At 40.8% G+C, this 22,687-nt stretch overlaps 1 protein-coding gene across 1 annotated transcript in view; it reads left to right on the forward strand.

The window, feature by feature from the left end:
- Nucleotides 1-16,677, forward strand: part of FBN1 (fibrillin 1) — a 359,844-nt gene extending 343,167 nt beyond the window's left edge. The window contains exons 59-65 of the mRNA XM_040342652.1: nt 1,202-1,324; nt 4,593-4,709; nt 8,457-8,585; nt 10,175-10,294; nt 11,448-11,679; nt 13,038-13,212; nt 15,129-16,677. Coding sequence (XP_040198586.1) covers nt 1,202-1,324; nt 4,593-4,709; nt 8,457-8,585; nt 10,175-10,294; nt 11,448-11,679; nt 13,038-13,212; nt 15,129-15,518 — 1,286 coding nt within the window. The 3' untranslated portion in view covers nt 15,519-16,677. The remainder of the gene's footprint in view (nt 1-1,201; nt 1,325-4,592; nt 4,710-8,456; nt 8,586-10,174; nt 10,295-11,447; nt 11,680-13,037; nt 13,213-15,128) is intronic.
- The last annotated feature ends 6,010 nt before the right edge of the window (nt 16,678-22,687 follow it).

Raw genomic sequence — 22,687 nt, forward strand, 5'->3', positions numbered from 1 at the left:
CGTAACTGATTCTATGAATCAGACGCATAGATACGACAATCGTATCTCAGAGATACGACGTATCTCTTCTGTGAATCTGGCCCACTATTCCCACTAAAAATGTGACATTGTTTACTCCCGCTCACCCCAGGACATTTTCTACTCTCTCATGCCACAGTCCAGCCCCTCTAAATTCTGAAGGACAGTAAACTGTCCCCTTGTTTAGAAAGTTTGGAGACCCCTGACCTAATGTCTGGTTCAGTAAAGTAAACCTCTCCATACAACAGTAGAATTTTGTAAAGTCTTCGTTCTCTGTTGGTTTGCTCTTCTAATGGTTAGGGGGGTCAAACTGATGTTTCATATTGATTGTAGTAACACAAAATTTCCAAGGAGCAGGATGGAAAATGTTTTGCTAGCTGTAAATGTTGTTTTCATTCAGAGAAGAGCATACATATTTTAATGAAACCTGTTTAATACTCCTTGGATTCCATTCAAATAGTGGGTCTGGGTGAATTTTTATGGACTTTCGAACAAAATTAGTTGACTTAATGATGGTAAGAAAGAATGTTCTGATGCCCTGTACACACGATCGGTTCTTCCGATGAAAACTATCTGATGGATTTTTTCATCAGATATTGGATGAAGCTGGCTTTCATCAGTCTTGCCTACACACCATTAGTTAAAAAAACTATCGTGTCAGAACGCGGTGACGTAAAACACAACGACGTGCTGCGAAAAATTAAGTTTAATGCTTCCGAGCATGCGTCGACTTGATTCTGAGCATGCGTTGATTTTTAACCGATGGTTTTCCCCACAGACGATCGCTTTTTTCTATCGGTTTTTTAACCATCAGATAATTTTAAAACAGGTTCTAAGTTTTTTCACCCATGGGAAAAAAAAAACGATGGGGCCCACACACGATCGGTTCGTCTGATGAAAACGGTCCATCGGACCATTTTTATCAAACGAACCGATCGTGTGTACGCGGCATCAGGAACGATTTTTCTATTAAAGTTTAAACAAAAATCTAACTGTGTATGGCAACCTAAATTTTTGTTTAACAAGGTGAAAAACATAAATGTATAGGAAGTGGGAATAATTATGCTAATGTAAGACTGAATAGGTTTGTTTACTGTGATTAAGGCATATGAAAGCATTGACTTGAATCCTGTTTTATGTGTATATATAAAAAGAAGGGTCTGATGTGCCATTATCATTCCAGATCTTGATGAATGTGGTCAGTCTCCCAAACCTTGCAATTTTATTTGCAAGAATACAGAAGGAAGTTTCCAGTGTTCCTGTCCACGTGGTTATGTTTTGCAGGAAGATGGAAGAAGCTGTAAAGGTAATGTCGCCCTAGGACCTGGTACTGTGCAGGCAGAACAGAGGAGTGTTATATGTACAGCATAACAATAATACTGTGACGTGTTCTTTGACAGAATACATGTCGCCTTTGTGATACCATTGACATTATTAACCACTTGAGTACCAGCCTGTAATACCCATTCATTGCCAGGCCATTTTTCAGTATTGCTATAGTTTCTTACTATAGTGACCCTGTACCCCAAAAACATTTAGATAATTTTTTGAGACAAAGCCTTTTATGGTTGTATTTAACTCCTTCATGCTTGAGCCCTTTTTAGACATTTGTTGCTTAAAATCTGTATTTTTTGCTAGAAAATTACTTGTAACCCCCAAACATTATATACAGTATCTCATAAAAGTGAGGACACCGCTCACATTTTTGTAAATATTTTATTATATCTTATATCTGTGACAACACTGAAGAAATAACACCTTGCTACAGTGCTGGAAAATAATGGTGGCCACACGAAATATTGACACTTTGGGCCCAATTTGGACATTTTCACTTAGGGGTGTACTCACTTTTTTTGCCAGCACTTTAGACATTATTGGCTGTGTGTTGAGTTATTTTGAGGAAACAGTAAATTTACACTGTTATACAAGCTGTACACTCACTACTCTACATTGTAGCAAAGCATTATTTCTTCAGTGTTGTCAATGAAAAAGATAAAATATTTGCAAAAATGTGAGGGGTGTACTCACTATTGTGAGATACTGTATATATATTTTTTAGCAGAGACCCTAGAGAATAAAATGACAATCGTTGCAATATTTTATGTCACACGGTATTTGTGCAGCAGTCTTTTTAAACTAAATTTTTGGGGAAAAAATACACTTTCATGAATAAAAAAAAAAAAACAATAAAGTTAGCCCAATTCTTTTGTATAATGTGAAAGATGATGTTACGAGTAAATAGATACCTAACATGTCATGCTTTGAAATTGCGCACACTCGTGGAATGGCGACAAACTACGGTACTTAAAAATCGCCATAGGCGACGCTTTAAAATTTTCTACAGGTTGCTTGTTTAGAGTTGCAGAGGAAGTCCTGTACGAGAATTATTGCTCTCGCTCTAATGATCGTGGCGATACCTCACATGTGTAGTTTGAATACTGTTTACTTTTGCAGGTGCGTCTTACGCATGCGTTCGCTTCTACGCACGAGCAAAGAAAATTAGGATCGTTTCTATTGCTGTCACAAGAAATGTAAACATCCCTTGTGACAGTAATAGGCAGTGACAGGTACTCTTTATTGAGAAAGACCCCAAATACATTTTTTTTTATTTGGCGCCTTCAAATCTTCATTAAATAGGAAGTGATGTCATGGCCTTCTGGTGGGATGGGAGAGCCCAGGCAAGCCGCGGAAGGCAGCGGGAGTGGGGGGTCGTCCACTCCCGTTCCTTGGGATAACAGCAGAGTAGCTGCTAGCCGCATCAGTTGTTATCTGAAGAAAGCTGACCGTTTGCTCTACAAAAACGGTATCAGGGTGATGCAGGTACAACCCCTCCAAGCCGAGGCTGCATATTTGCGTACGGTCAGTGTGAAGGGGTTAATCACCCCTGAATTTTTTTTTAACTATAAAAAGAAAAAAAAGTCTAAACATTTTGGAGAAAAAACTTTCCCTTACATTTTATTAAAAATATATTTAAAATAGAAATCACAGAACAGATAAAAAAAAAAAATGGTGATCTAATTTTTTGCCAATTTTTTTGCAAATAAAGAGACATGCTGGTATTGAGGAGATTGGTAATGGTGCACAAGATACATAAATGCACATATCATATGCAGGGGGAGGAGGAGGTGAAGGGGTTAATGTGTAACTCACATACAGAGAGAGGATGTAGACCAGGCTTAGGGTGAAAGGGTTAAAAAACGACCCCACAGTTCCTCACAATAGGGTTGATGTATTAAAGCCAAATAGGCTGTTCACTTTGCAAGTGAAATTGCTCTTTGCAAGGGAATGTTCCAATAGTTCAGAAAATGTGGTGAAATTTCACTTTGTAAAGAATAACCAATCACATATAAAGACATTTCTTTTTGCATTTTTACTTGCACATGATTGGATGGTGGACAGCTACAAAGCTTTACTTCATTCACTGTGCTCTCGGGGTAATTCCTTTGCAAAGTTCAACTTCAATTAAAATGTCCTTAATTAAATCAACCACCAATGAACTAGCTGCTACTGCTGATCCGCTATTTCTAAATCTGTTGTAATATGTAGGGGAGGAATCAACGATGCAAACATTAGTATGTATATATTTGTGATCAGTTTCATCAGTCATCACACTTAGCCGTCTTATAATGTCTAGCCATCCATTTAACCAGCACAACGCAACCCCCCGGCCCCCCTAATACTTACCTAAGCCCGATCTTAGTCCAGCGATGTGCAGGAGAGCCTCGACTCCCCCTGGTATCTCCTTCCTCATTGGCCCAGACTTGTACTTGCACATAAATGAATGGTTGAAACATCAATCACTAATCTAAAATTCCCTAAGGCCGGGTACTAACGAGCAAACATGTACGATGAAGCCGGTCCGTCGGACCGTTTTCACCGTACATGTCTGCCAGAGGGCTTCTGTACGATGGCTGTACTAACCATCGTACAGAAGTCCGCGCGTAAACAATACGCGGGGCGTGTCCTCGTCATCGCCGCGGCGATGACGCGGCAATGACGCGGCGACGTGGGCGGACCTGCCATTTAAAGGCGTCCACGCATGCGTCGAAGTCATTCGACGCATGCGAGGGACGGCGGGCGCTCGGACATGTACGATAGGTCTGTACTGACGACCGTACATGTCCGAGCGGGCAGGATTCCAGCGGACGGTTTTAAAACACGTCCAGGAATATTTGTCTGCTGGGAAAAGGCCCGGCGGGCAAATGTTTGCTGGAATTCGGCCCGCTCGCGCCTACACACGACCAAACATGTATGCTGAAACATACAGTTTCAGCATACATGTTTGGTCGTGTGTACGGGGCCTAACAGAAATTCCCTAGCAAAGTAAAAAATAAGTGAATGGTCTATATTTCTTTAGTAATGCCAATAGGCCAGTTAATAAAAAGAGATTGCATGTCATTGTGGTAATTGCCCAGATATCCATCTGTTAGGTTGGAATATAAAATGCAGGAAGAGAACAAGTAAAGTGTGATTGAAGATAGTGACATGCAGTAAGGGTGAAGAATATATCGGCCTACATTCAGGTTTTCTTTCTGATCACAGTGCAAATACCATGTCTGTGCTTATCTTTATAGATCTTGATGAATGTGCAACCAAGCAACATAATTGTCAGTTTATTTGTGTGAACACGATGGGAGGATTTACATGTAAATGTCCTCCTGGATTTACACAGCATCATACTGCCTGCATTGGTAAGTACACCAATATCATTTATAATTGTGGTTTTGATTGTAGAGAAGTATAGAGGGTACCCTTGTAGGTAGTACTTGTTAGTACATAATAGAGAGCTCTTCAAAATACCCTCTCATCTTTCACTTCTAATGCTTACCACGATTTAAAGCCTGTGAACAATGGAATAGGTTCCTAATATAATGTACCCTGTATAGCTCTAAGGGCTCGCGTTGGGTGTTTAATATTGTGAGGGGGAGGAGGTTAAGTGTTTTTTGGTGGTTGGTTAAGTGTTCAGCTAGGTAGGGTTAGGAGAGCTTAAGTGTAAAAATAAACGTTGGCTAGCCACTACTTTGCTGGGAACCCCACACTGACTCCCTGAGCTACAAACAAAGGCAAGTATTTTTGTGCTCTGTACATAGATACATAGTAGGTGAGGTTGAAAAAAGACACAAGTCCATCAAGTCCAACCTATGTGTGTGATTATATGTCAGTATTACATTGTATATCCCTGTATGTTGTGGTTGTTCAGGTGTTTATCTAATCGTTTTTTTAAACTATCGATGCCCCCTGCTGAGACCACCGCCTGTGGAAGGAAATTCCACACCCTTGCCACTCCAAAGACATGCTGGTAGGTTAATTGGATCCTATCCAAATTGGCCCAGTATATATGTGTGTACGACTGTGTGTCAAGATCCTACGGGGTAAATTACCGCACCAGCCAAGAAGACACTGGCTGCAAAAAGCGCCTAGAGGCGATTCAGTTCGCAAGTGTAGCGCTATACAAGTCATTCATTCATTCTTATGTCTCGTACACACGGCCGGACTTTCAGAGAAAAAAAGTCCAACAGGCTTTTTTTCTCGGAAAGTCCAGCCGTGTGTAGCCTCCATCGGACTTTTTTTCTCAGAAATCCGATGGACCTTAGATAGAGAACCTGTTTTCTATCTTTCCGTCGAAATTCCGACGGACTCACGACTGACTTTTGCATGGTCAAAAGTCCAACCATGTGTGTAAGGCATAACAGTAAAGAACCATCTAAGTAGGTTAAGGTTAAACCTCTTTTCCTCTAATTTTAATGAGCGGTCACATGTCTTGTTAAACTCCCTTCCACGTAAAAGTGTTATCTCTATTATGGGATCACCAGTACGGTATTTGTAAATTGAAATCATATCCACTCTCAGGCGTCTCTTCTCCAGAGAGAATAAGTTCAGTGCTCGCAACCTTTCTTCTAATATCCTTCAGACCCTTTATTAGCTTTGTTGCCCTTCTTTAAGACCTTTAATTACTATTATTCAGGGTGGAGGGCGTGCAAGGTTAGGTTATAGATCACGTCATAGATCTGTTTTAATGCTAAATGACATTGCAGATCTTTTTTAGCACCATGCTAAAAATCGTAATATAAATTATGTCTAGGAGCTTCCACACATTACATTCAATCCTTATCCCTGGTAAAATTATTGAGGCGCTTTAAAAACAAATTCTAGAATAGTCATCATTTAAAAAAATCTACACATAATAAGGAATGTCAGAAAATGGGTTCCAAGTTATTTATTCCAGTTTCAAGTATGACAGAAAAGCCTAATGTCATGCTTAATGTTGTGCATATTTAGAACAAGTAACTTGGCGTATATCCATTGCTGTAAAATTAGAACCATATAGTGCACATTCATTAGGAACGCCAAAAATCTCCACTAAGGAACTGTTATTAGTTCTAGAAATAATAACACTGGAATGAAGCAAATTACTACTGAGCCATTTAAATCAAGACTCAAATGTGGATACCATATAACCAGGTTGTAGAAGATGAACGGTGCCTCAATGCAGTGATGATATATACAGAATATGCACCCCAAAGCTCAAACACATTGAAGCTTAGTAAATTGTGTTTACTATGCTTCAGTTATGAATGAACAAAGTGAGTGTGTTCATTTTAGAAAAGGAAGGGGCCAGTTAATAACATTCACTAGCCCTTTCCCCCACTCTCCATTCTGAAACATCCAGTAGCAACCGAGGGGAGAGGAGAGGAGAGAAGAGGGAGGCCAGCAGCACTGTCTGGGGTGGGGCAACAGGTGGGAAGGCCAAGGCAGTAGTTGAAGCCGGCACTGCACAACTGGCACACCTGGCACACCCCCTGCGCACGCCTATGACAGAGAGATACACCCAGATTTCAGAACAAGGGAAGTGTTACTGTGCATCATGTATACGTACAGACCAAAACCCTGTACACATGTGTCGAATGTCGGAAGACATCGGCCGGTAAAAACAAAATGGCCGACATTCGGGCTCGTGTGTATGTCGGTCTGTCTGACAGAAGTCAGCCGTTCAGAAAACCAGCATCCGACCAACAGAGAGTGCTGATCGAAGTGTTATGTCAGAACACAATAGCTCAGCGGGGGAGGTTGCTGAACTAAGCTTGCATGGTTAGTACAGCGGCTCTGACCAGAGCTGACAGTTTTTTTCTGTTCAACCCACAGGGTTGAATGAAAAAAAAAATAGTTTGCACCAGGCTTAAGGACTAGTGATGAGTTTATGTTTGGTCCAAACCTACAGAGCAGATGTTAGTGTCGGAACAATCAGCAGGGGGGACTCCCAGCCACATGGTCGCACATATACAGTACAAGGGGGTAGAATGCTCATGACAATGTCCATATTAAGCCATGTGGCCATAACAGGTCAATGATTTTACAAGCATTCTTGCACCCTTTTGTGTACATGTAGCTGCAAGATGGGGAATTGGCTGAACCCAACCCTGAGTCAAACCCAAGCTCATCCCTATAAGGACACATACAGAAATGATATGCAGCTTTTAGAACAAGAGAAGTGAGACTGTGTATCTGTCTGTCTGTTTCTTTATCCATGCATCAAAGCCACATGGATGTACACTCCAGGATGTGCTTGGAGGTCCATGCAGCCAGCTGCCTGTCAACAGACTGCTTTTTATGCCCCTGCATGAAACACTTGTGCATCTTGGGCGGCTGAAGACAGCCCATCACATGGATGTATGGATTAGTACACTTGCGCAAATAAGGCCTAAAGACAGAGAAATATACCTATCCAGCTTTCAGAACAAGAGAAGTAGCACTGTGCTATATCACTTCATACAGAATAAGGACACACATAGGAATTTACACACAGCTTGCAGAACAAATTAAGTGGGAGTACATTATCCATACATACAGAATAAAGACATATTCAGAGAATTACACCCAACTTTCAGACCAAGAGATGTAGTACTTTGCATCACCTGTACATACTAAATAATGAAACGTGCAGAGAATTGCACCCCGTTTCAGAACAAGTGAAGTGGGACTGTACACAATGCCTTCATACAGAATAAGGACACATCCAAAAATGACACCCAGCTTACAGAACAAAAGAAGTTCTATGATTCTTCATCTGTACTTACGGAATAGGGACACATGCAGAAAATTGCACCCAGTTTCAGAACAGGAGAAGTGGTGTTGTGTATCATCCATACCTACAGAATAAGGACGCATACAGAAAGTTATACCCAGTTTTCAGAAAATGCAAATTGGATGTACAATAGTGTGAACCCAGCCTGAAGCCATCTGCACGTCCTGAACTACCCAACAACCTAATTTTAGCCCAGACCATCTGACAGACTGCCATGGGACATATTTATAGACTAGCATTATGGTATATGTATGTAAAATAGACACAATTAAGTTGATTCTACTTTAAATAAACCAACATGGTTGCCAACATTCTCAGTCATCTCTTATATTCTCTCCCATCTGATACCATCTAGATAACAACGAATGCTCTCAGGAAGTGAACCTGTGTGGTGCTAAAGGCGTTTGCCAGAATACTCCGGGCAGCTATATGTGTGACTGCCAGCGTGGCTTTTCCCTCGATCAGAGTGGAGCAGCATGTGAAGGTATTACATTTATTATGGAACACAAATGGCATTTTATGAGTCTACTTTCTGGCATAGCTTTGTACAACTATACATGGCTCTATGCATGTGCCACTTTATATTATTATATTTTTTGCTACATGTTGTTGATAACCTAACACAGCCTAAGAAAACACAAAAACGTTTTTGTCTTTTGCATCTTTCTCTTATTTCGTTAATGCTGTGCTTATTACTAAACAGAAATTCCAGTTCTTTCCTGGCTCCAAAATGTCTTGTAGTTGAGCTAGAAAAACATTGCCGTGTCGGTATAATCTTGCCGGTGTTGTGCCCGGAGGGGGGGGGGGGGGCTGCCTTTTTCTGAGGTCTTGTACAGGGCATTGCAGCAACATTTGTAACTTGCTAACTGGAACAGGAGCTTGTTCATATTGCAAGCTTAGCCAAGGGAAACATCTATGCAGGAAGTCTTTTCTTGGTTATAACGTAGTAGCTGGTAAATACTGGAGTATCTTCAACTGAAACTACCTATGTACGAATATTGTCTAAAGACCTTTAAAGTATAATCAATAAAAGATAAGCAACTTGAACAGCAAGTTTATATTCTAATTTTCAAAACGAAAATTTATGACTTGAAGTGTAATCTAATTAAAGTAGAAGCCATCAGACAAGGAAAGGAAAAGCCCAGTACATGCATTGAAGCCCTGCCCTTCATAATTGTGAAAGCACCATGACATATCCTGATTCCTATATTTAAAAGATGTAGTCTTGGTGCAGGGATTCTCGAATAGACTCCAGCTGGTAATATGATGAGATGTGGAGGAGGTTTGCAGGACATGATGCAGGGGGGTACTAGGTTATCAGTCAGCCTCCATTAGCAAAAATAGAATGTCATTAGAGCTGTAGTAGCATTGAGAGTGGCAACATCGTTGCAAGTTTTTTTTAAGTGTCTCCAATACAACCATAGCAATGTCTCATTTAGTGCCTGATATACCAAGATTGATGGCTGCAGAGGTTAAGGCATGATGACTAGCCATAAGAATTGCCACAGATGAAAAAAATTGCCTTTGCTTCTACTTAAAATTATTTCTTTAAAGCCGAATTTCAGGGAAAGTAAAAATCCTGCAGTGGGGTTGTTCTCCGCACTGCCATGGTTAAATGCAGTTTTCCTTTCCTGATCCCTCACTTCCTGCAGTTCTGCCAGTCACAGGTTCTCTGATGTCATCAAGTACAGTGCAGAGTCCATTGCCCTGTATCAGATAAAAGGATACCTCCAGAGCGCAGAGGACAGTGTCAGCCAACATAGAAGTAAAGGATTGGGTAGGTAACATTGCCTTTCTCTGTCCCCCAGACATTTGCAGGGCAGCGGCAGCCCCACTGCAATGGAGGATTTTTACTTCCCTAGACATGGGCTTTAAAGGCAATTGTGAGGATTAAGTCTTTTAAAGGAGAGCTCCAACATTCAATACAGGCAGAGTAGAATAGTGCTTGATGTGCGGACCATGTAATATTATTCAGAGTATAATATGTATCTACCCTGTCTAAAAATGTGAATGGGATTGCCCTATCTCTAAGTACAAACAGATTCAAATCTGATATCATTATTTTTTTGCTAGATGTGGATGAGTGTGAAGGAAGCCATCGTTGTCAGCATGGATGCCAGAACATTATGGGCGGGTATAGATGTAGCTGCCCACAAGGCTATCAACAACATTATCAGTGGAACCAATGTGTGGGTGAGTGATCTTCCATGTAGTTTTTGGCGGCCTCACTATTCAGTTTCATAGTTTCTAATATTATTATTATTATTATTATTATTATTATTATTATTATTATTATACACAATTTATATAGCGCCAACAGTTTACGCAGCGCTTTACAATGTATTGGGGGACAGCAAAATTACAGTACAGTTCAATACAGGAGGTACAGGAGCGCCCGGCTCATAGAGCTTACATCCTAAAGGGAGAGGGTGGTGGTACAAAAAGGTAATAGCTGACATCCAAAAGAAAATAGTTGTAAAACGTTCAGTATAAATCCAATAAAATGAACAATTGCATAAAAACCCTACAAGAAAAAATAATGGGATTTTTAATGGATACTATACCATACCTACAACATGGATATGTCTTCACATGTAGAAATTATTTGACTAAAGAGCCCTAATTATTATATTTTGTATTATCCCCACATGTGGAAATCACATAAATAAAAACCATAAACATGTGGGAGTCATTATATTCTGAAAGTAAAAGTTTAGGATGAGTAAGCCAGGCCATCAAATATACTAATAATTATCACCGCCTTGATCTTTCAAATTCAGCATGACCAGATTTGTTTGTCATGGGATCTGTTAGTAAAGACGCATGATAACATTAGTACATCTTTTTTGTGTTTTGTTTTGTGAGCACACAAAAGTGTTTTAATATGCGTGGTGATTTCAATTATTGCTCTTGACTGCCTGAGATATTTGGAAACTCATCACAAAGAGTCTAGACACATTTAAGCCCAGTTTTATGTTTTATGTAAACTTATAATAAGTAACAGAGCCAGTTATTATGCAAAGTTTTGTTTTCTCCTCCATCACGTTCAAGGAAAATAAAAAAAAAGTGCATTTTTAATTTAACATGATTGGATGATTGAAGTCAGCAGAGCTTTACTTCATTCACTAAGCTATAGGGAAAATGCCAATGTAAAGTGCAGGTTTCCTTGCAATGTAAACAGTCTATTTGTCTTTATTATATCAACCCCTAGATGAATTATGAGTAATTCAAATAATGACACCATTACAGAATGTCAGTAGACTTTACTAGTAACAATATAAGCTATTATAAACTGTTCAGCTACGGTACAAATAATGCATTTGCATGCAATCTTGTGTTCCTTTAGATGAGAACGAATGTATGAACACCCATGCATGTGGGGGAGCTTCGTGCCACAACACATTGGGAAGCTTCAAGTGTATATGTCCAACAGGATTTCAGTTTGAACAGTATGGTGGTTCATGTCAAGACGTCAATGAGTGCGGCTCGTCTCAAGCACCATGTAGCTACGGTTGTTCAAATACTGAAGGAGGATATGTCTGTGGATGTCCACCTGGATACTTCAGAATAGGACAAGGGTAATCCGCACCAGCATTCCACAAATGATCTATTACTGTACACATCTATCCATATTCTTAAAGTAGTGGGAAAATACATTGGACATACCTCAAACTAACAGGAGGAAAGTTCTAAACTAAACTTAGAAAGTATTATTTTACGAAAAGAGTATTTTAACGTTGGAGTAGACTTTCTGCAGAGGTGGCAAATCAGTCAACAGTAAATATGTTTAAACATGCTTGGGACAAAATACATACTTCTACACTCAAAAACATAAAAAAAAAATGATCATTTGCTAAAAAATTGAGTAGACTTCATGGAACCACTTTTTTTCTCTTCCAATACTACTCTATTTCTATTTCACTGGTTATTAGAGGACACTGAACCCTCGTCCCAATGTACATTAAATTCAGATTACTTAGTACACATTAATTTGCAAACATTTAATACATACTCACTATACCCAATACAACTTATAGCGCCGCTCAAAGTGCTCTGGTAGATCCGGTGTCTCACAGAAATATAAGAGTGCAATCCAGAAATCAGGGAAGTCTGAGGGAATGAGAGACACCGTACACCACTAGCTCAACTGGTGAAAAGAGATGTGAACGGCCTCAGCCTTGAGCTCCTCCTGAGCCCCGTCTCTGATGCATTTTATCCCATCCATCGGTTTAACTCCAATAGGCAGGGTGAAATGTATCAGAGACGGGGCTCAGGAAGACTTCAACGCTGAGGCTGTTCACATTTCTTTTCACCTGGGCTAGTGGTGTGTGGCGTCTCTCACCCTTTCATACTTAATACATACTGATGCTGAGAACATTTCCTATTAAGTAGAGGTGAAAAAATGTATCATTCTAGGACAATGTAGCCCAATGACTGAACCTAAAGAGCTTATCATATCTTATGGCCACTGTTGTCTAAAATATTGAATATTTATACATCGCATAGCCATATGTGGTTAATACATTTAATGATAGAATGACAGGCCTGAAGTTTATGTATGCATTTTAGAGGGTGATTTTTATTATTTATAAATGCCTGATGGGTATTTTAGGCTAATAAATGTATTTTAATGCACCTATTGTAAACATTTGAACAGTGGAGAGTTATAAGTGATGACAGTACACTAGTTGTAAGATGTTTATACATTATCAGTCTAGTCTCATCCCAATCATACTTGGCAATATTCAGTTATTTCCATAACCAAAATTGATAAGGGCTGAGATTTGTTGCACAACTTATTTTTTATCAAAAAATAGAAGTACTGGAGATAAAAATGTTTTCTTTTTAAACTTGTTTGGTTTCACTACTGGATTATAGTCATACTTGCCAGAAGAATAGTTATGAAATCTAATAGAAGTTTGTATTGTACTTTCAGACACTGTGTAACAGGAGCCGGACTAAGCAGAGCTGCCCAGGATATGGCAACGAGTGGAGAAATAGATGATAACTCTCTGTCCCCCGAAGCTTGCTATGACTGTAAGATCAATGGCTATCCCAAGAGAGGAAGGAAACGGAGGAGTGCCAATGATACCGCGGCCAGTGATAATGAGGTAATATTGCTTTTTTCTTGTCTGTTATGCAGTCATAACGAGAAGAACATGTAATGCATTAGAATATGTGAGCTTCAATAACCATTACCCTAATGTTTTACCTTAATAGAAAAGCATCTTTAAAAATGCTGTTTTTGTATGTGTGTTTCTTTTGATTAAAAAGTCAAACTCATCCCTTAAGTTGAAAGTGGGACAATCTCCAGCAGAGATATTGCCTCACATTAGCTTGTGGTCTGTCCCCTCCGGCATAATGAAGGTGTCCCATTTGCCAACAAGCACACAAATCTAAATAAATATATATATATATATATATATGAATATGTTTCAGGAAGGCCGATTTGTTAAAGAAGTTGAGAATGTTGACACACAAATTGTGTTAATTCACTTCAATTCTCTAATCATGTTGGAAGCAAATCCGGCACTGTATCCCCCATCCCCCTTCCCCATGTGTAGGGCATGATTCAAGAGGAAGGAAGCTAAATGTCAACCATCCTGCTTACCTGGTCAGCCAGACTGCATGCCCGAATTAAGGCTGGCCATAGACGATTCCAAATTCAGCCAGTTCCGCCTGAGTTGAGATCTATGGGCAGGCAGCATGTACTGCAGTCGATCTATCGACTCAACTTCAGTACAACCAGCCTGTTGTTTTTTTTCCCATGCGATCACTTCTGGCAGCTATAGTGATCAGCAGTGATCATTGTATTCTGACAGCAGGGAAGCCTCTGCTGTCAGAATACAATAGCGCAGTGGGAGGATTTCCCCCATCAACACTGGTTGTATTGAGGGTGGAATTGAGTGATTTTTTTCCTTTAACCTGTGGATGAAGAAAAGAAAATTGCATAATATATGTCTCACTTAAGGGTCTGGTTTGAATTTTTAAGGGGGCCCCTATACACTTATTTTTTATTTGCATGGGAACCCCCCTTAAAATCCATACCAAAATCAAAGGGTCTGGTATGCATTGGGGGGAGGCTCTACATATTTTTTCTTGTTATTCTTGCTGTAGGATATGCTACAGCAAAAGTGACATTAGCAAAGCAAATAAATGATACTGTTTAATTTCCAGCAAATCACATTTCATTACCAGCTTCTTTCTTTCTTTTTTTCTTTTAAGCAACACACAGGCTCCTCTAAAGGTCTCCCAAAATACATAGCAGACCCTATGCCTGCCACGTATTTTGGGGGTCCCTTGGAGAGGTCTGTGTGCCAATAAAAGAAGTTAGTAAGTAAATGTAATTTGCCAGCAATCTAAAACATTTCTTTCTTTTGTTTATGTTAGTGGTGCTGCAGCACTTTTAATCCCTTGCCTATTGATCCAGAAAATGGAAATTTTTGATTTATCAAATTAAACTTCCATTGATTTCAGTAGGGTTTGGGTTTGGCATCCCAATTTCTTTGGTGTTTTGCTAAATCTTGGTTGAACCAAATGCAGGGCAGTTCCACTCATCCCTACTGCACACTGTGGCTTAGCCTGCTGGCTTGTAAACCCCATAATAACAGAGAATCTGGCAGGAGAAACCACATGGTGGACTGGGGCAGCAGGTATTTCACACACCCACATAGATTTTACACCCGTGTGGAATATATGCAGGGGCTGGCGATCGACAAAGAGGCAACATTTGATTAAGCCACTCTAAGGGTCACTTCAAGCATCGAAGTAGATCTACAGTATATACTAATGTTGATTTGATGGTCTTGTTAGGGTGAATTGATCAAAAAGTTCTGAAGTACAGATTGTGTGTCACAAATGCTATTTTAAAGTGGTGCCCAAAGACAGCACTAATCCAAAACCGAGTCTGGAGAGCAAAATAGAACAGAGTATATTTGCTTATTTTAAAACCTCTAAATATGTTTTATTCGCTTGTACTGCTTTAAATACAAATTGTAACATTTCGTTTTTTGTTTTTTTTTACCAGGAGCAGCTTCAACTGGAAGCCCCCATTAGCCTCGCCAGTTGGGATTCGGAGAAAACGGCAATCCTGTCCTTTAATGTTTCCCACTTAAACAGTAGAGACCGAATTCTGGAGCTTACACCAGCTCTCACAACTCTGCAACACCACAACCGATACCTAATAGACTCTGGGAATGAAGATGGCTTATTTAGGCTCAACCAAAAGGAAGGCATCAGTTACCTGCATCTAACCAAGAAGAAGCCAGTGCCTGGTGTTTATAACATACAGATTAGCAGTTTCCCTCTTTTTAAGGAGAAAGAGCTTTTCCAACTTGAAGATAGACACGACAGAGACTACCTCACTGGTGAACTGGGTGACATTCTTAAAATGAAAATTAGAATCTTACTTCATTAATTTGCCATGCTAAAGAACAGCCAAAACAAAACCAAAGATTACTAAAGTAGTCATGAATGTTTCCTCCCACCCTCCCCAACTTCACTGAATCCTAGCATAGGTACAGATCCTTCATAACTATGTATCTATGACTTAAGAAAGCACTTTCTTCTTCTCATGACATATGCAAGGTACAGGATCATTATCCCAGCTAACCACAACCACTTTCTCAGGCTTCCTTTATTGTTATGGTGAATATGTCGATATTAAACTTGGAGACTTTTTCAATGGAAGTTGGCCTTTGATGCTGAAAGATTTGATAATTTCAGCAGAGGTACACGTAGGTGTTCTTTTGTTGGACTTCTCTGGTTTGTACTATAAAAGTTTTCCATGCCACCTACAACTCACTAAGCCAGACATTTATGAGACCTTTTTGGTGCTAGTAACTTTCAAAAAAGATTTTTTTTTATAAATGCACTGTAATATTTACACATTTTAGAAGCCAGCCAATACTCTGTCTAAACTGTTTTCAAATTACAGACTCAACCAAAGTTAGCTTTAGTTTATCTCAATTATCTCTATATGTCATGTAAATGACATGTGTGTATACTGTATTCAAGCTTTTATTTATCCTTGGAGCAATTGTAAACTAGATTAAAAACCTAACATGAGGTTTTCGGGTTTTCTTTATCAATGGTGCTTACAGAGACCAACTACTTGTAAAACATATACACGGGCCTAGTGGTGCAATAATTTGTGACTAGGTCAATGCACTGAGGTCAGCTGACCACATATACTTATCAGAGGAAGTTCAGTGCCATTATACAATATATGACATATGTTGCACATCAGAAGTACCCAACAGCATTCATATGAAAGGCTCAGTTCATAATTGATACAATAAAAATATTTTAGATTTTCTTATTTTTTTCATTTCTCAAACCAAAACAGTTCAGATTGTGTTTGCTTTTTTTAACCATTCAACAACTATTACTGTATGCGTAATTTAATACTGACGGGAAGACCAAGACAAGTATGCTTTCTTGTAATGTCCTGTGGTACTTAGTTTTGCATATTGAAAAAAAACAGCTGTCTTTCATATGTGTGAAGAAGTACAAATCCATTCATTTTACAAAATAAATCAGCAGCCAACCTACTGCTGTGAATTTTACAATGAAAATGTCTGCTGTTAATTTTTATGTTGGTGGTTTGTCATGTACTGTGGTGTGTAATCACGTATAGTCAGTAAACAGGGCTGCATATGGCCAGAATACACAAGATGATATTTTATGGCATTATGTCTCTTCACACTAATAATATAGGGCCGGTTTGTTTATCCTGCCCAATTTCTTTCCTGCCCATATGCAGTAATGCAATCGAAGAGTTTTTGAAGGTGAGGTAAACAATATGTTGCTTTCCTATAGAAGAATAGTTTACAATCATACTACGAGAAAAGTTATTCCCAATATTTTGGTGACAAAGCCCATTTCTTAAATTAATGTTGGTTTTATTCACTTAACCCAGAAATGATCCTGTATTCCACTAATACAGTGCCTTGAAAAAGTATTCACACCCCTTGAAATTTTCCACATTTTGTCACGTTACAACCAAAAACGTAAATGTATTTTATTGGGATTTTATGTAATCGACCAACACAGAGTGGCACATAATTGTGAAGTGGACGGAAAATTATAAATGGTTTTACAAATAAATATGTGAAAAGTGTGGAGTACATCTGTATTATGAGTCAATACTTTGTAGAACCGCCTTTCACTTCCTTTTACAGCTGCAAGTCTTTTTGGGGATTTCTCTACCACATCTAGAGAGTGACATTTTTTCCCATTCTTGGGAAAATACCTCAAGCTCTGTCAGATTGGATGAAGAGCGTCTGTGAACAGCAATTTTCAAGTCTTGCCACAGATTCTCAATTGGATTTAGGTCTGGACTCTGGCTGGGCCATTCTAACACATGAATATGCTTTCATCTAAAACATTCCATTGTAGCTCTGGCTGTATGTTTAGGGTCGCTGTCCTACTGGAAGGTGAACCTCCACGACAGTCTCATCTTTTGCAGACTCTTAGGCCTCGTACACACGATAGGATAGCAAGACAACGGTCTGAAGGACCGTTTTCATCGGTCAAAACCAATCGTGTGTGGGCCCCATAGGTTATTTAACCTTTGGTTAAAAAAATAGGAAGCATTGAACTTCGTTTTTTTTCAGCACGTCGTTGTGTTTTACGTCACCGCGTTCTGACACGATCGGTTATTTAACCTATGGTGTGTAGGTGTGACGGACCATCAGTCAGCTTCATCGGTTGATCTAAGATTTCCCTGTACTTTGCTCCATCCATCTTCTCATCAACTCTGACCACCTTCCCTGTTCTATTGAAGAAAGGCTTCACCACAACATGATGCTGGTGTCTTCAGGGTGATGTACAGTTAGTTTTCTGCCACACATAGCGTTTTTCTTTTAGGTCAGAAAGTAAAATTTTGGTCTCATCTGAACAGAGCACCTTTTTCCACATGTTTTCTGTGTCCCCCGCATGGTTTCTTGCAAAGTGCAAATAGGACTTCTTATGGCTTTCTTTCAACAATTGCTTTCTTCTTGCTGTGCTCCAGAGTTACCATGGGTCTCTAGGCTGCTTCTCTGATTAATGCTCTCTTTGCCCGGCCTGTCAGTTTAGGTGGATGGCCATGTCTTGGTAGATTTGCAGTTGTGCCAAACTCGTTCCATTTTCGGATTATGGATTGAACAGTGATCCTTGAGATGTTCAAAGCTTGGGATATTTTTTTATAACCTAACTCTCCTTTAAACTTCTCCAAAAATGTATCCCTGTCCTGTCTGGTGTGTTCCTTGGCCTTTATGATGCGGTTTGTTCACTAAGGTCCTTTAACAAATGTCTAGGGGCTTCACAGAACAGCTGTATTTATATTGAGCATAAATTACACACAGGTGGCCTCTATTTAACAATACAGTGACTTCTGAAGACAATTGGTTCCACTAGATTTTAGTTAGGAGTATCAGAGTAAAGGGGGCTGAATACAAATGCACGGCATGCTACACTTTTCAGTTATTTATTTGTAAAACATTTTGAAAACCATTTATCATTTTCCTTCCACTTCACAATTATGTGCCACTTTGTGTTGGTCTATCACATAAAATCACAATAAAATATATTTACGCAGAGCAGAAAGAAAATGTGGTAAAACTGAACCCCTCTGAAGGAGTTTCTGTGAAAAAGGTAAGAAAATAGGATGTTGTTCTTTCCCCCTGTTTGACATGGTAAAAACAGGTTATGATGGAGTCAAAATCACGAATCATTCTGTCCAATTAGGCTAAGGTATAAAAATCCACAATACTGTTGTATATTAAAGATTAGACAGGTAATTGATTTACAGTGGTAAACAATGCAACCACATATATCATCTTTTATTAATACAACATGTAATCCAAAAGGATTATATAAAGCTCACTAATATACACTGTAAATCTGTCATTATATTTGGATTTTAAGATCCTCCTGAGGCAATATACATTGAACTTAAAATGAACCTATACTCTGCACACTTAGGTATTTGCCTATTCTGATCAAGTTGTGGGTGGGGCTTATCTGGGAACTCTAGATCCTTCACTTACTAATGCTCAACTAAGCAGTCATGGGAAACCTGCATTAAGGCAGCATCTCCAACTTAGACGCGAGCACGCGTCATGGCACAATTAACTCTTTGTATCTCACTTTACAGCGACCAATTGTACGCTGTCTTCCTACATGGTGCAGCACTTGTGAGGGAAAACTGCAGAGCCTGTATCCCACTCTCCAGCCCAGCTTTGATGCTACCTCACTCCCAGTGACATATCTTCAGCACTAAGCCAGTGAGGATTCTCTTCACACTTCTCTTCCCCTGTGATGTACAGGTAGATACATAGGTTCTTGGTGATGCGGGTCCAGTCCCAAGTACATAGGGGCACCGGCCGCTAGAGAAAGGATCACATCAGGCATCCCCGCCAGTCACACTGAACACACCAGCTGGCAGCTTAAGCACCAACACACTACCCGATACTCTTGGCAATGGCACTTAGATATTCTCTTGTGGAATTCTCCACTTGTAAACCTTTGGTAGCACGCTTCTTTAGATGTAGGCCCTGCTCTTTAGTTACACCTGTCATACATGCACCCCTTTAGAGAGATTTCAGATCAAGCACCTAGGAACTTTTAAAAACTGAAAAATCTGCGCTATAAATCAAAAATTGCCTAATAGTGAAGCAGCAAACCTCCTGTGTAACATATACACAGTGAATCATATGCAAAATAAATAGGTTGCGCTAGTAAACGTGTAAAATTATCAAATGTTGTAAAAAAAGTCTACAAAAAAATAATAAAAAACGGTCCATAAGTGATGTGAAAGTAGATCTTGATAGCAATCTTCACCAACCACCACCGAAGTGATAAAAAATCAATGCTTCCACCATAAGGTGCAGGCAGGGCCGGACTGGGAGTAAAAACCAGCCCTGGAAAAAATGTCAAACCAGCCCCATAGCATTATTATACCGGCCCAACAACATAACATCATTATTTTCTTGTTCATAAAAGGGAAAATTATGCATTGTAAAGCACAGTTGAAGAGTGTATTATATATAGATAAGACCGATATGAAAGCACATAGGGCTAGGGATATATAACAGCAAATTACAGTTAAAAGTGGTAAAAGTGGAGCAATCATCAAGGGGGACACCTTACATCAACCCCCCCTTACATCAATGACCCCCCCCCCCTCTCAGACTGGCCTGGCAGCGCTGTCACTGACCACCTCTCAGGTGCACTGTGCAGGGATCAGTCAGTCGGCTCCCAGTTGGTGGCTCTGGTTTTCCTATTGTCTCCTCTCCACAGTCCACACACGTCTGACTTCTCCCGTGACCCCAACCTTTGACTCCTCTCCAGACTGCAGACATGATATAAAACAAGAGATGGTTAGAGGTTGCAGACATGATACAGGAGATGTCAGAGGCTGTGGGCATGGTACAGGAGATGTCAGAGGCTGTGGGCATGGTACAGGAGATGTCAGAGGCTGTGGGCATGGTACAGAAGATTCAGAGACTGTGGGCATGGTGCAGGAGATGTCAAGATGTCAGAGGCTGTGGGCATGGTACAGAAGATGTCAAGATGGCAGAGGCTGTGGGCATGATACAGGAGATGTCAGAGGCTGTGGGCATGATACAGGAGATGTCAGAGGCTGTGCGCATGGTACAGGAGATGTCAGAGGCTGTGGGTATAGTACAGAAGATGTCAAAGGCTTTGGGCATGGTACAGAAGATGTCAGAGGCTTTGGGCATGGTAGAGAAGATGTCAGAGGCTTTGGGCATGGTACACAAAATGTCAAGATGGCAGAGGCTGTGGGCATGGTACAGGAGATGTCAGAGGCTATGGGCATGGTACAGAAGATGTCAAGATGGCAGAGGCTGTGGGCATGGTACAGGAGATATCAGGGGCTGCAGGCATGGTACAGGAGATTTCAGGAGCTGCGGGCATGGTACAAGAGATCAGCAAGAGAGTCAGCCAACAGTGCCCATCATTGCAGCCTGACTGTGCCCATCATTGCAGCCTGACTGTGCCCATCATTGCAGCCTGACTGTGCCCATCATTGCAGCCTGACTGTGCCCATCATTGCAGCCTGACCGTGCCCATCATTACAGCCTGACCGTGCCCATCATTGCAGCCTGACCGTGCCCATCATTGCAGCCTGACCGTTCCCATAATGCAGTGTCACCCTGCCCATAATGCAATCTCACTGCAGTCAGTGTCTGTGCCCAGAGGCGTAACTAGAACCTTCAGGGCCCACAAGAAACCATGAAGGGCCCCTGGTGTCCTTTTCTCCCATCACGGGGCCCTTGATTTTGGTCCTGCAGAAGGACCCCTTTTACACAATTGAACTGATTGGACTACCCATTGTTTTGTATGGGGAGGTGGATGTAAACAGACGTGTCCATTTACACCTGCCTGCATCCGCTCCAATGAAAAAAGATGGATGGAGATTCCCCATCCGTCTTGCAGATTGGATGACAGTCAGACCGGTCCATAGAGAACAGCAGTCTGTGACTGTGTCCACTGTGCACAAGTGAAGCAGACATGGACCCGTCATCTGCCTGCTCAGCAGGGATCAGTGGAGAGTTCCCCCACTGAGCAGGTGGATTTGCTTGGCAGAGTCTGCCCATGTGAAAAGGCTCTAAGGGAGAGATCTGTGGACTGTAATGTAAAGGGAAACCGATGTAAGGGCCAGTTCACACCAGACGCAGTTCCATACAGTTTTGTGCGCATTTTCACTGCGCTAAAAATGCATGCACAGTGTTTTCCATGTATTCCAATGGATCTTGATGGCTCTAGTTCACACCATGCAGTCAGTTTCTGGTGCAGAAACTGACCGAAAACTGACTGCATGGTGTGAACTAGAGCCATCAAGAGCCATTGGAATACATGGAAAACACTGTGCATGCATTTTGTGCAGAAAAAAAGCACATGGAACTGTGTCTGGAGTGAACTGGCCCAAAGAGGTACTCTTGGAATCCTGATGTAAGAGGGTCTCTAATCATCCAAAGCCCCCATGTACATCAGAGTCCCCCTTTACATCACAGTCCACAGAGCTCTCCCTTACATAAGTGTGCTCAGAGGTTGGCGAGATGGGGGGGGGGGATATTTCCCTTACCAAAGATGAAGGCTTGGGCCCTGGATTGGTCAGCAAACAAGGCCTACTAGCCTGTGTTATACATAGGCTGGCAGAGCATGCTGGGGCTTGTAGTGCACCACACTAGGGAAACCCTAGTGGGCTGCTGTGTTGGTTGAGGGACTCTGGAGGTGACAACACACTCTGTTCAGCCCCATCAATGACTGACCCACCTGTGTGCTGCTTTCTTTTCACTCACTGGAAAGTTTAATTAGGAAGCAAGGATTTTAGCTGACCTGGAGCTGTGGATCCTCTGTGGGGGGTTGCAGGCAGCATCCATAATACAAGTTGTCCTTTCCTCCACTATCTATCTACCTGCAGGCTGCTAGTTTCTCTTTGGGAAGCATGGAGGAGCTGCTGAGGATTGGATGTGGGCGGAGCCACGAGGACACACACGAGGGGGGGTGAGAGAAGATCCTGCTCTCTGTATTTTCTTTTCTCTCCTGTCCAATGTGCGAGGAGGGGAGGGTGGG

Source organism: Rana temporaria, chromosome 3 (genome assembly GCF_905171775.1).
Source record: "Rana temporaria chromosome 3, aRanTem1.1, whole genome shotgun sequence".
Taxonomy (NCBI): domain Eukaryota; kingdom Metazoa; phylum Chordata; class Amphibia; order Anura; family Ranidae; genus Rana; species Rana temporaria.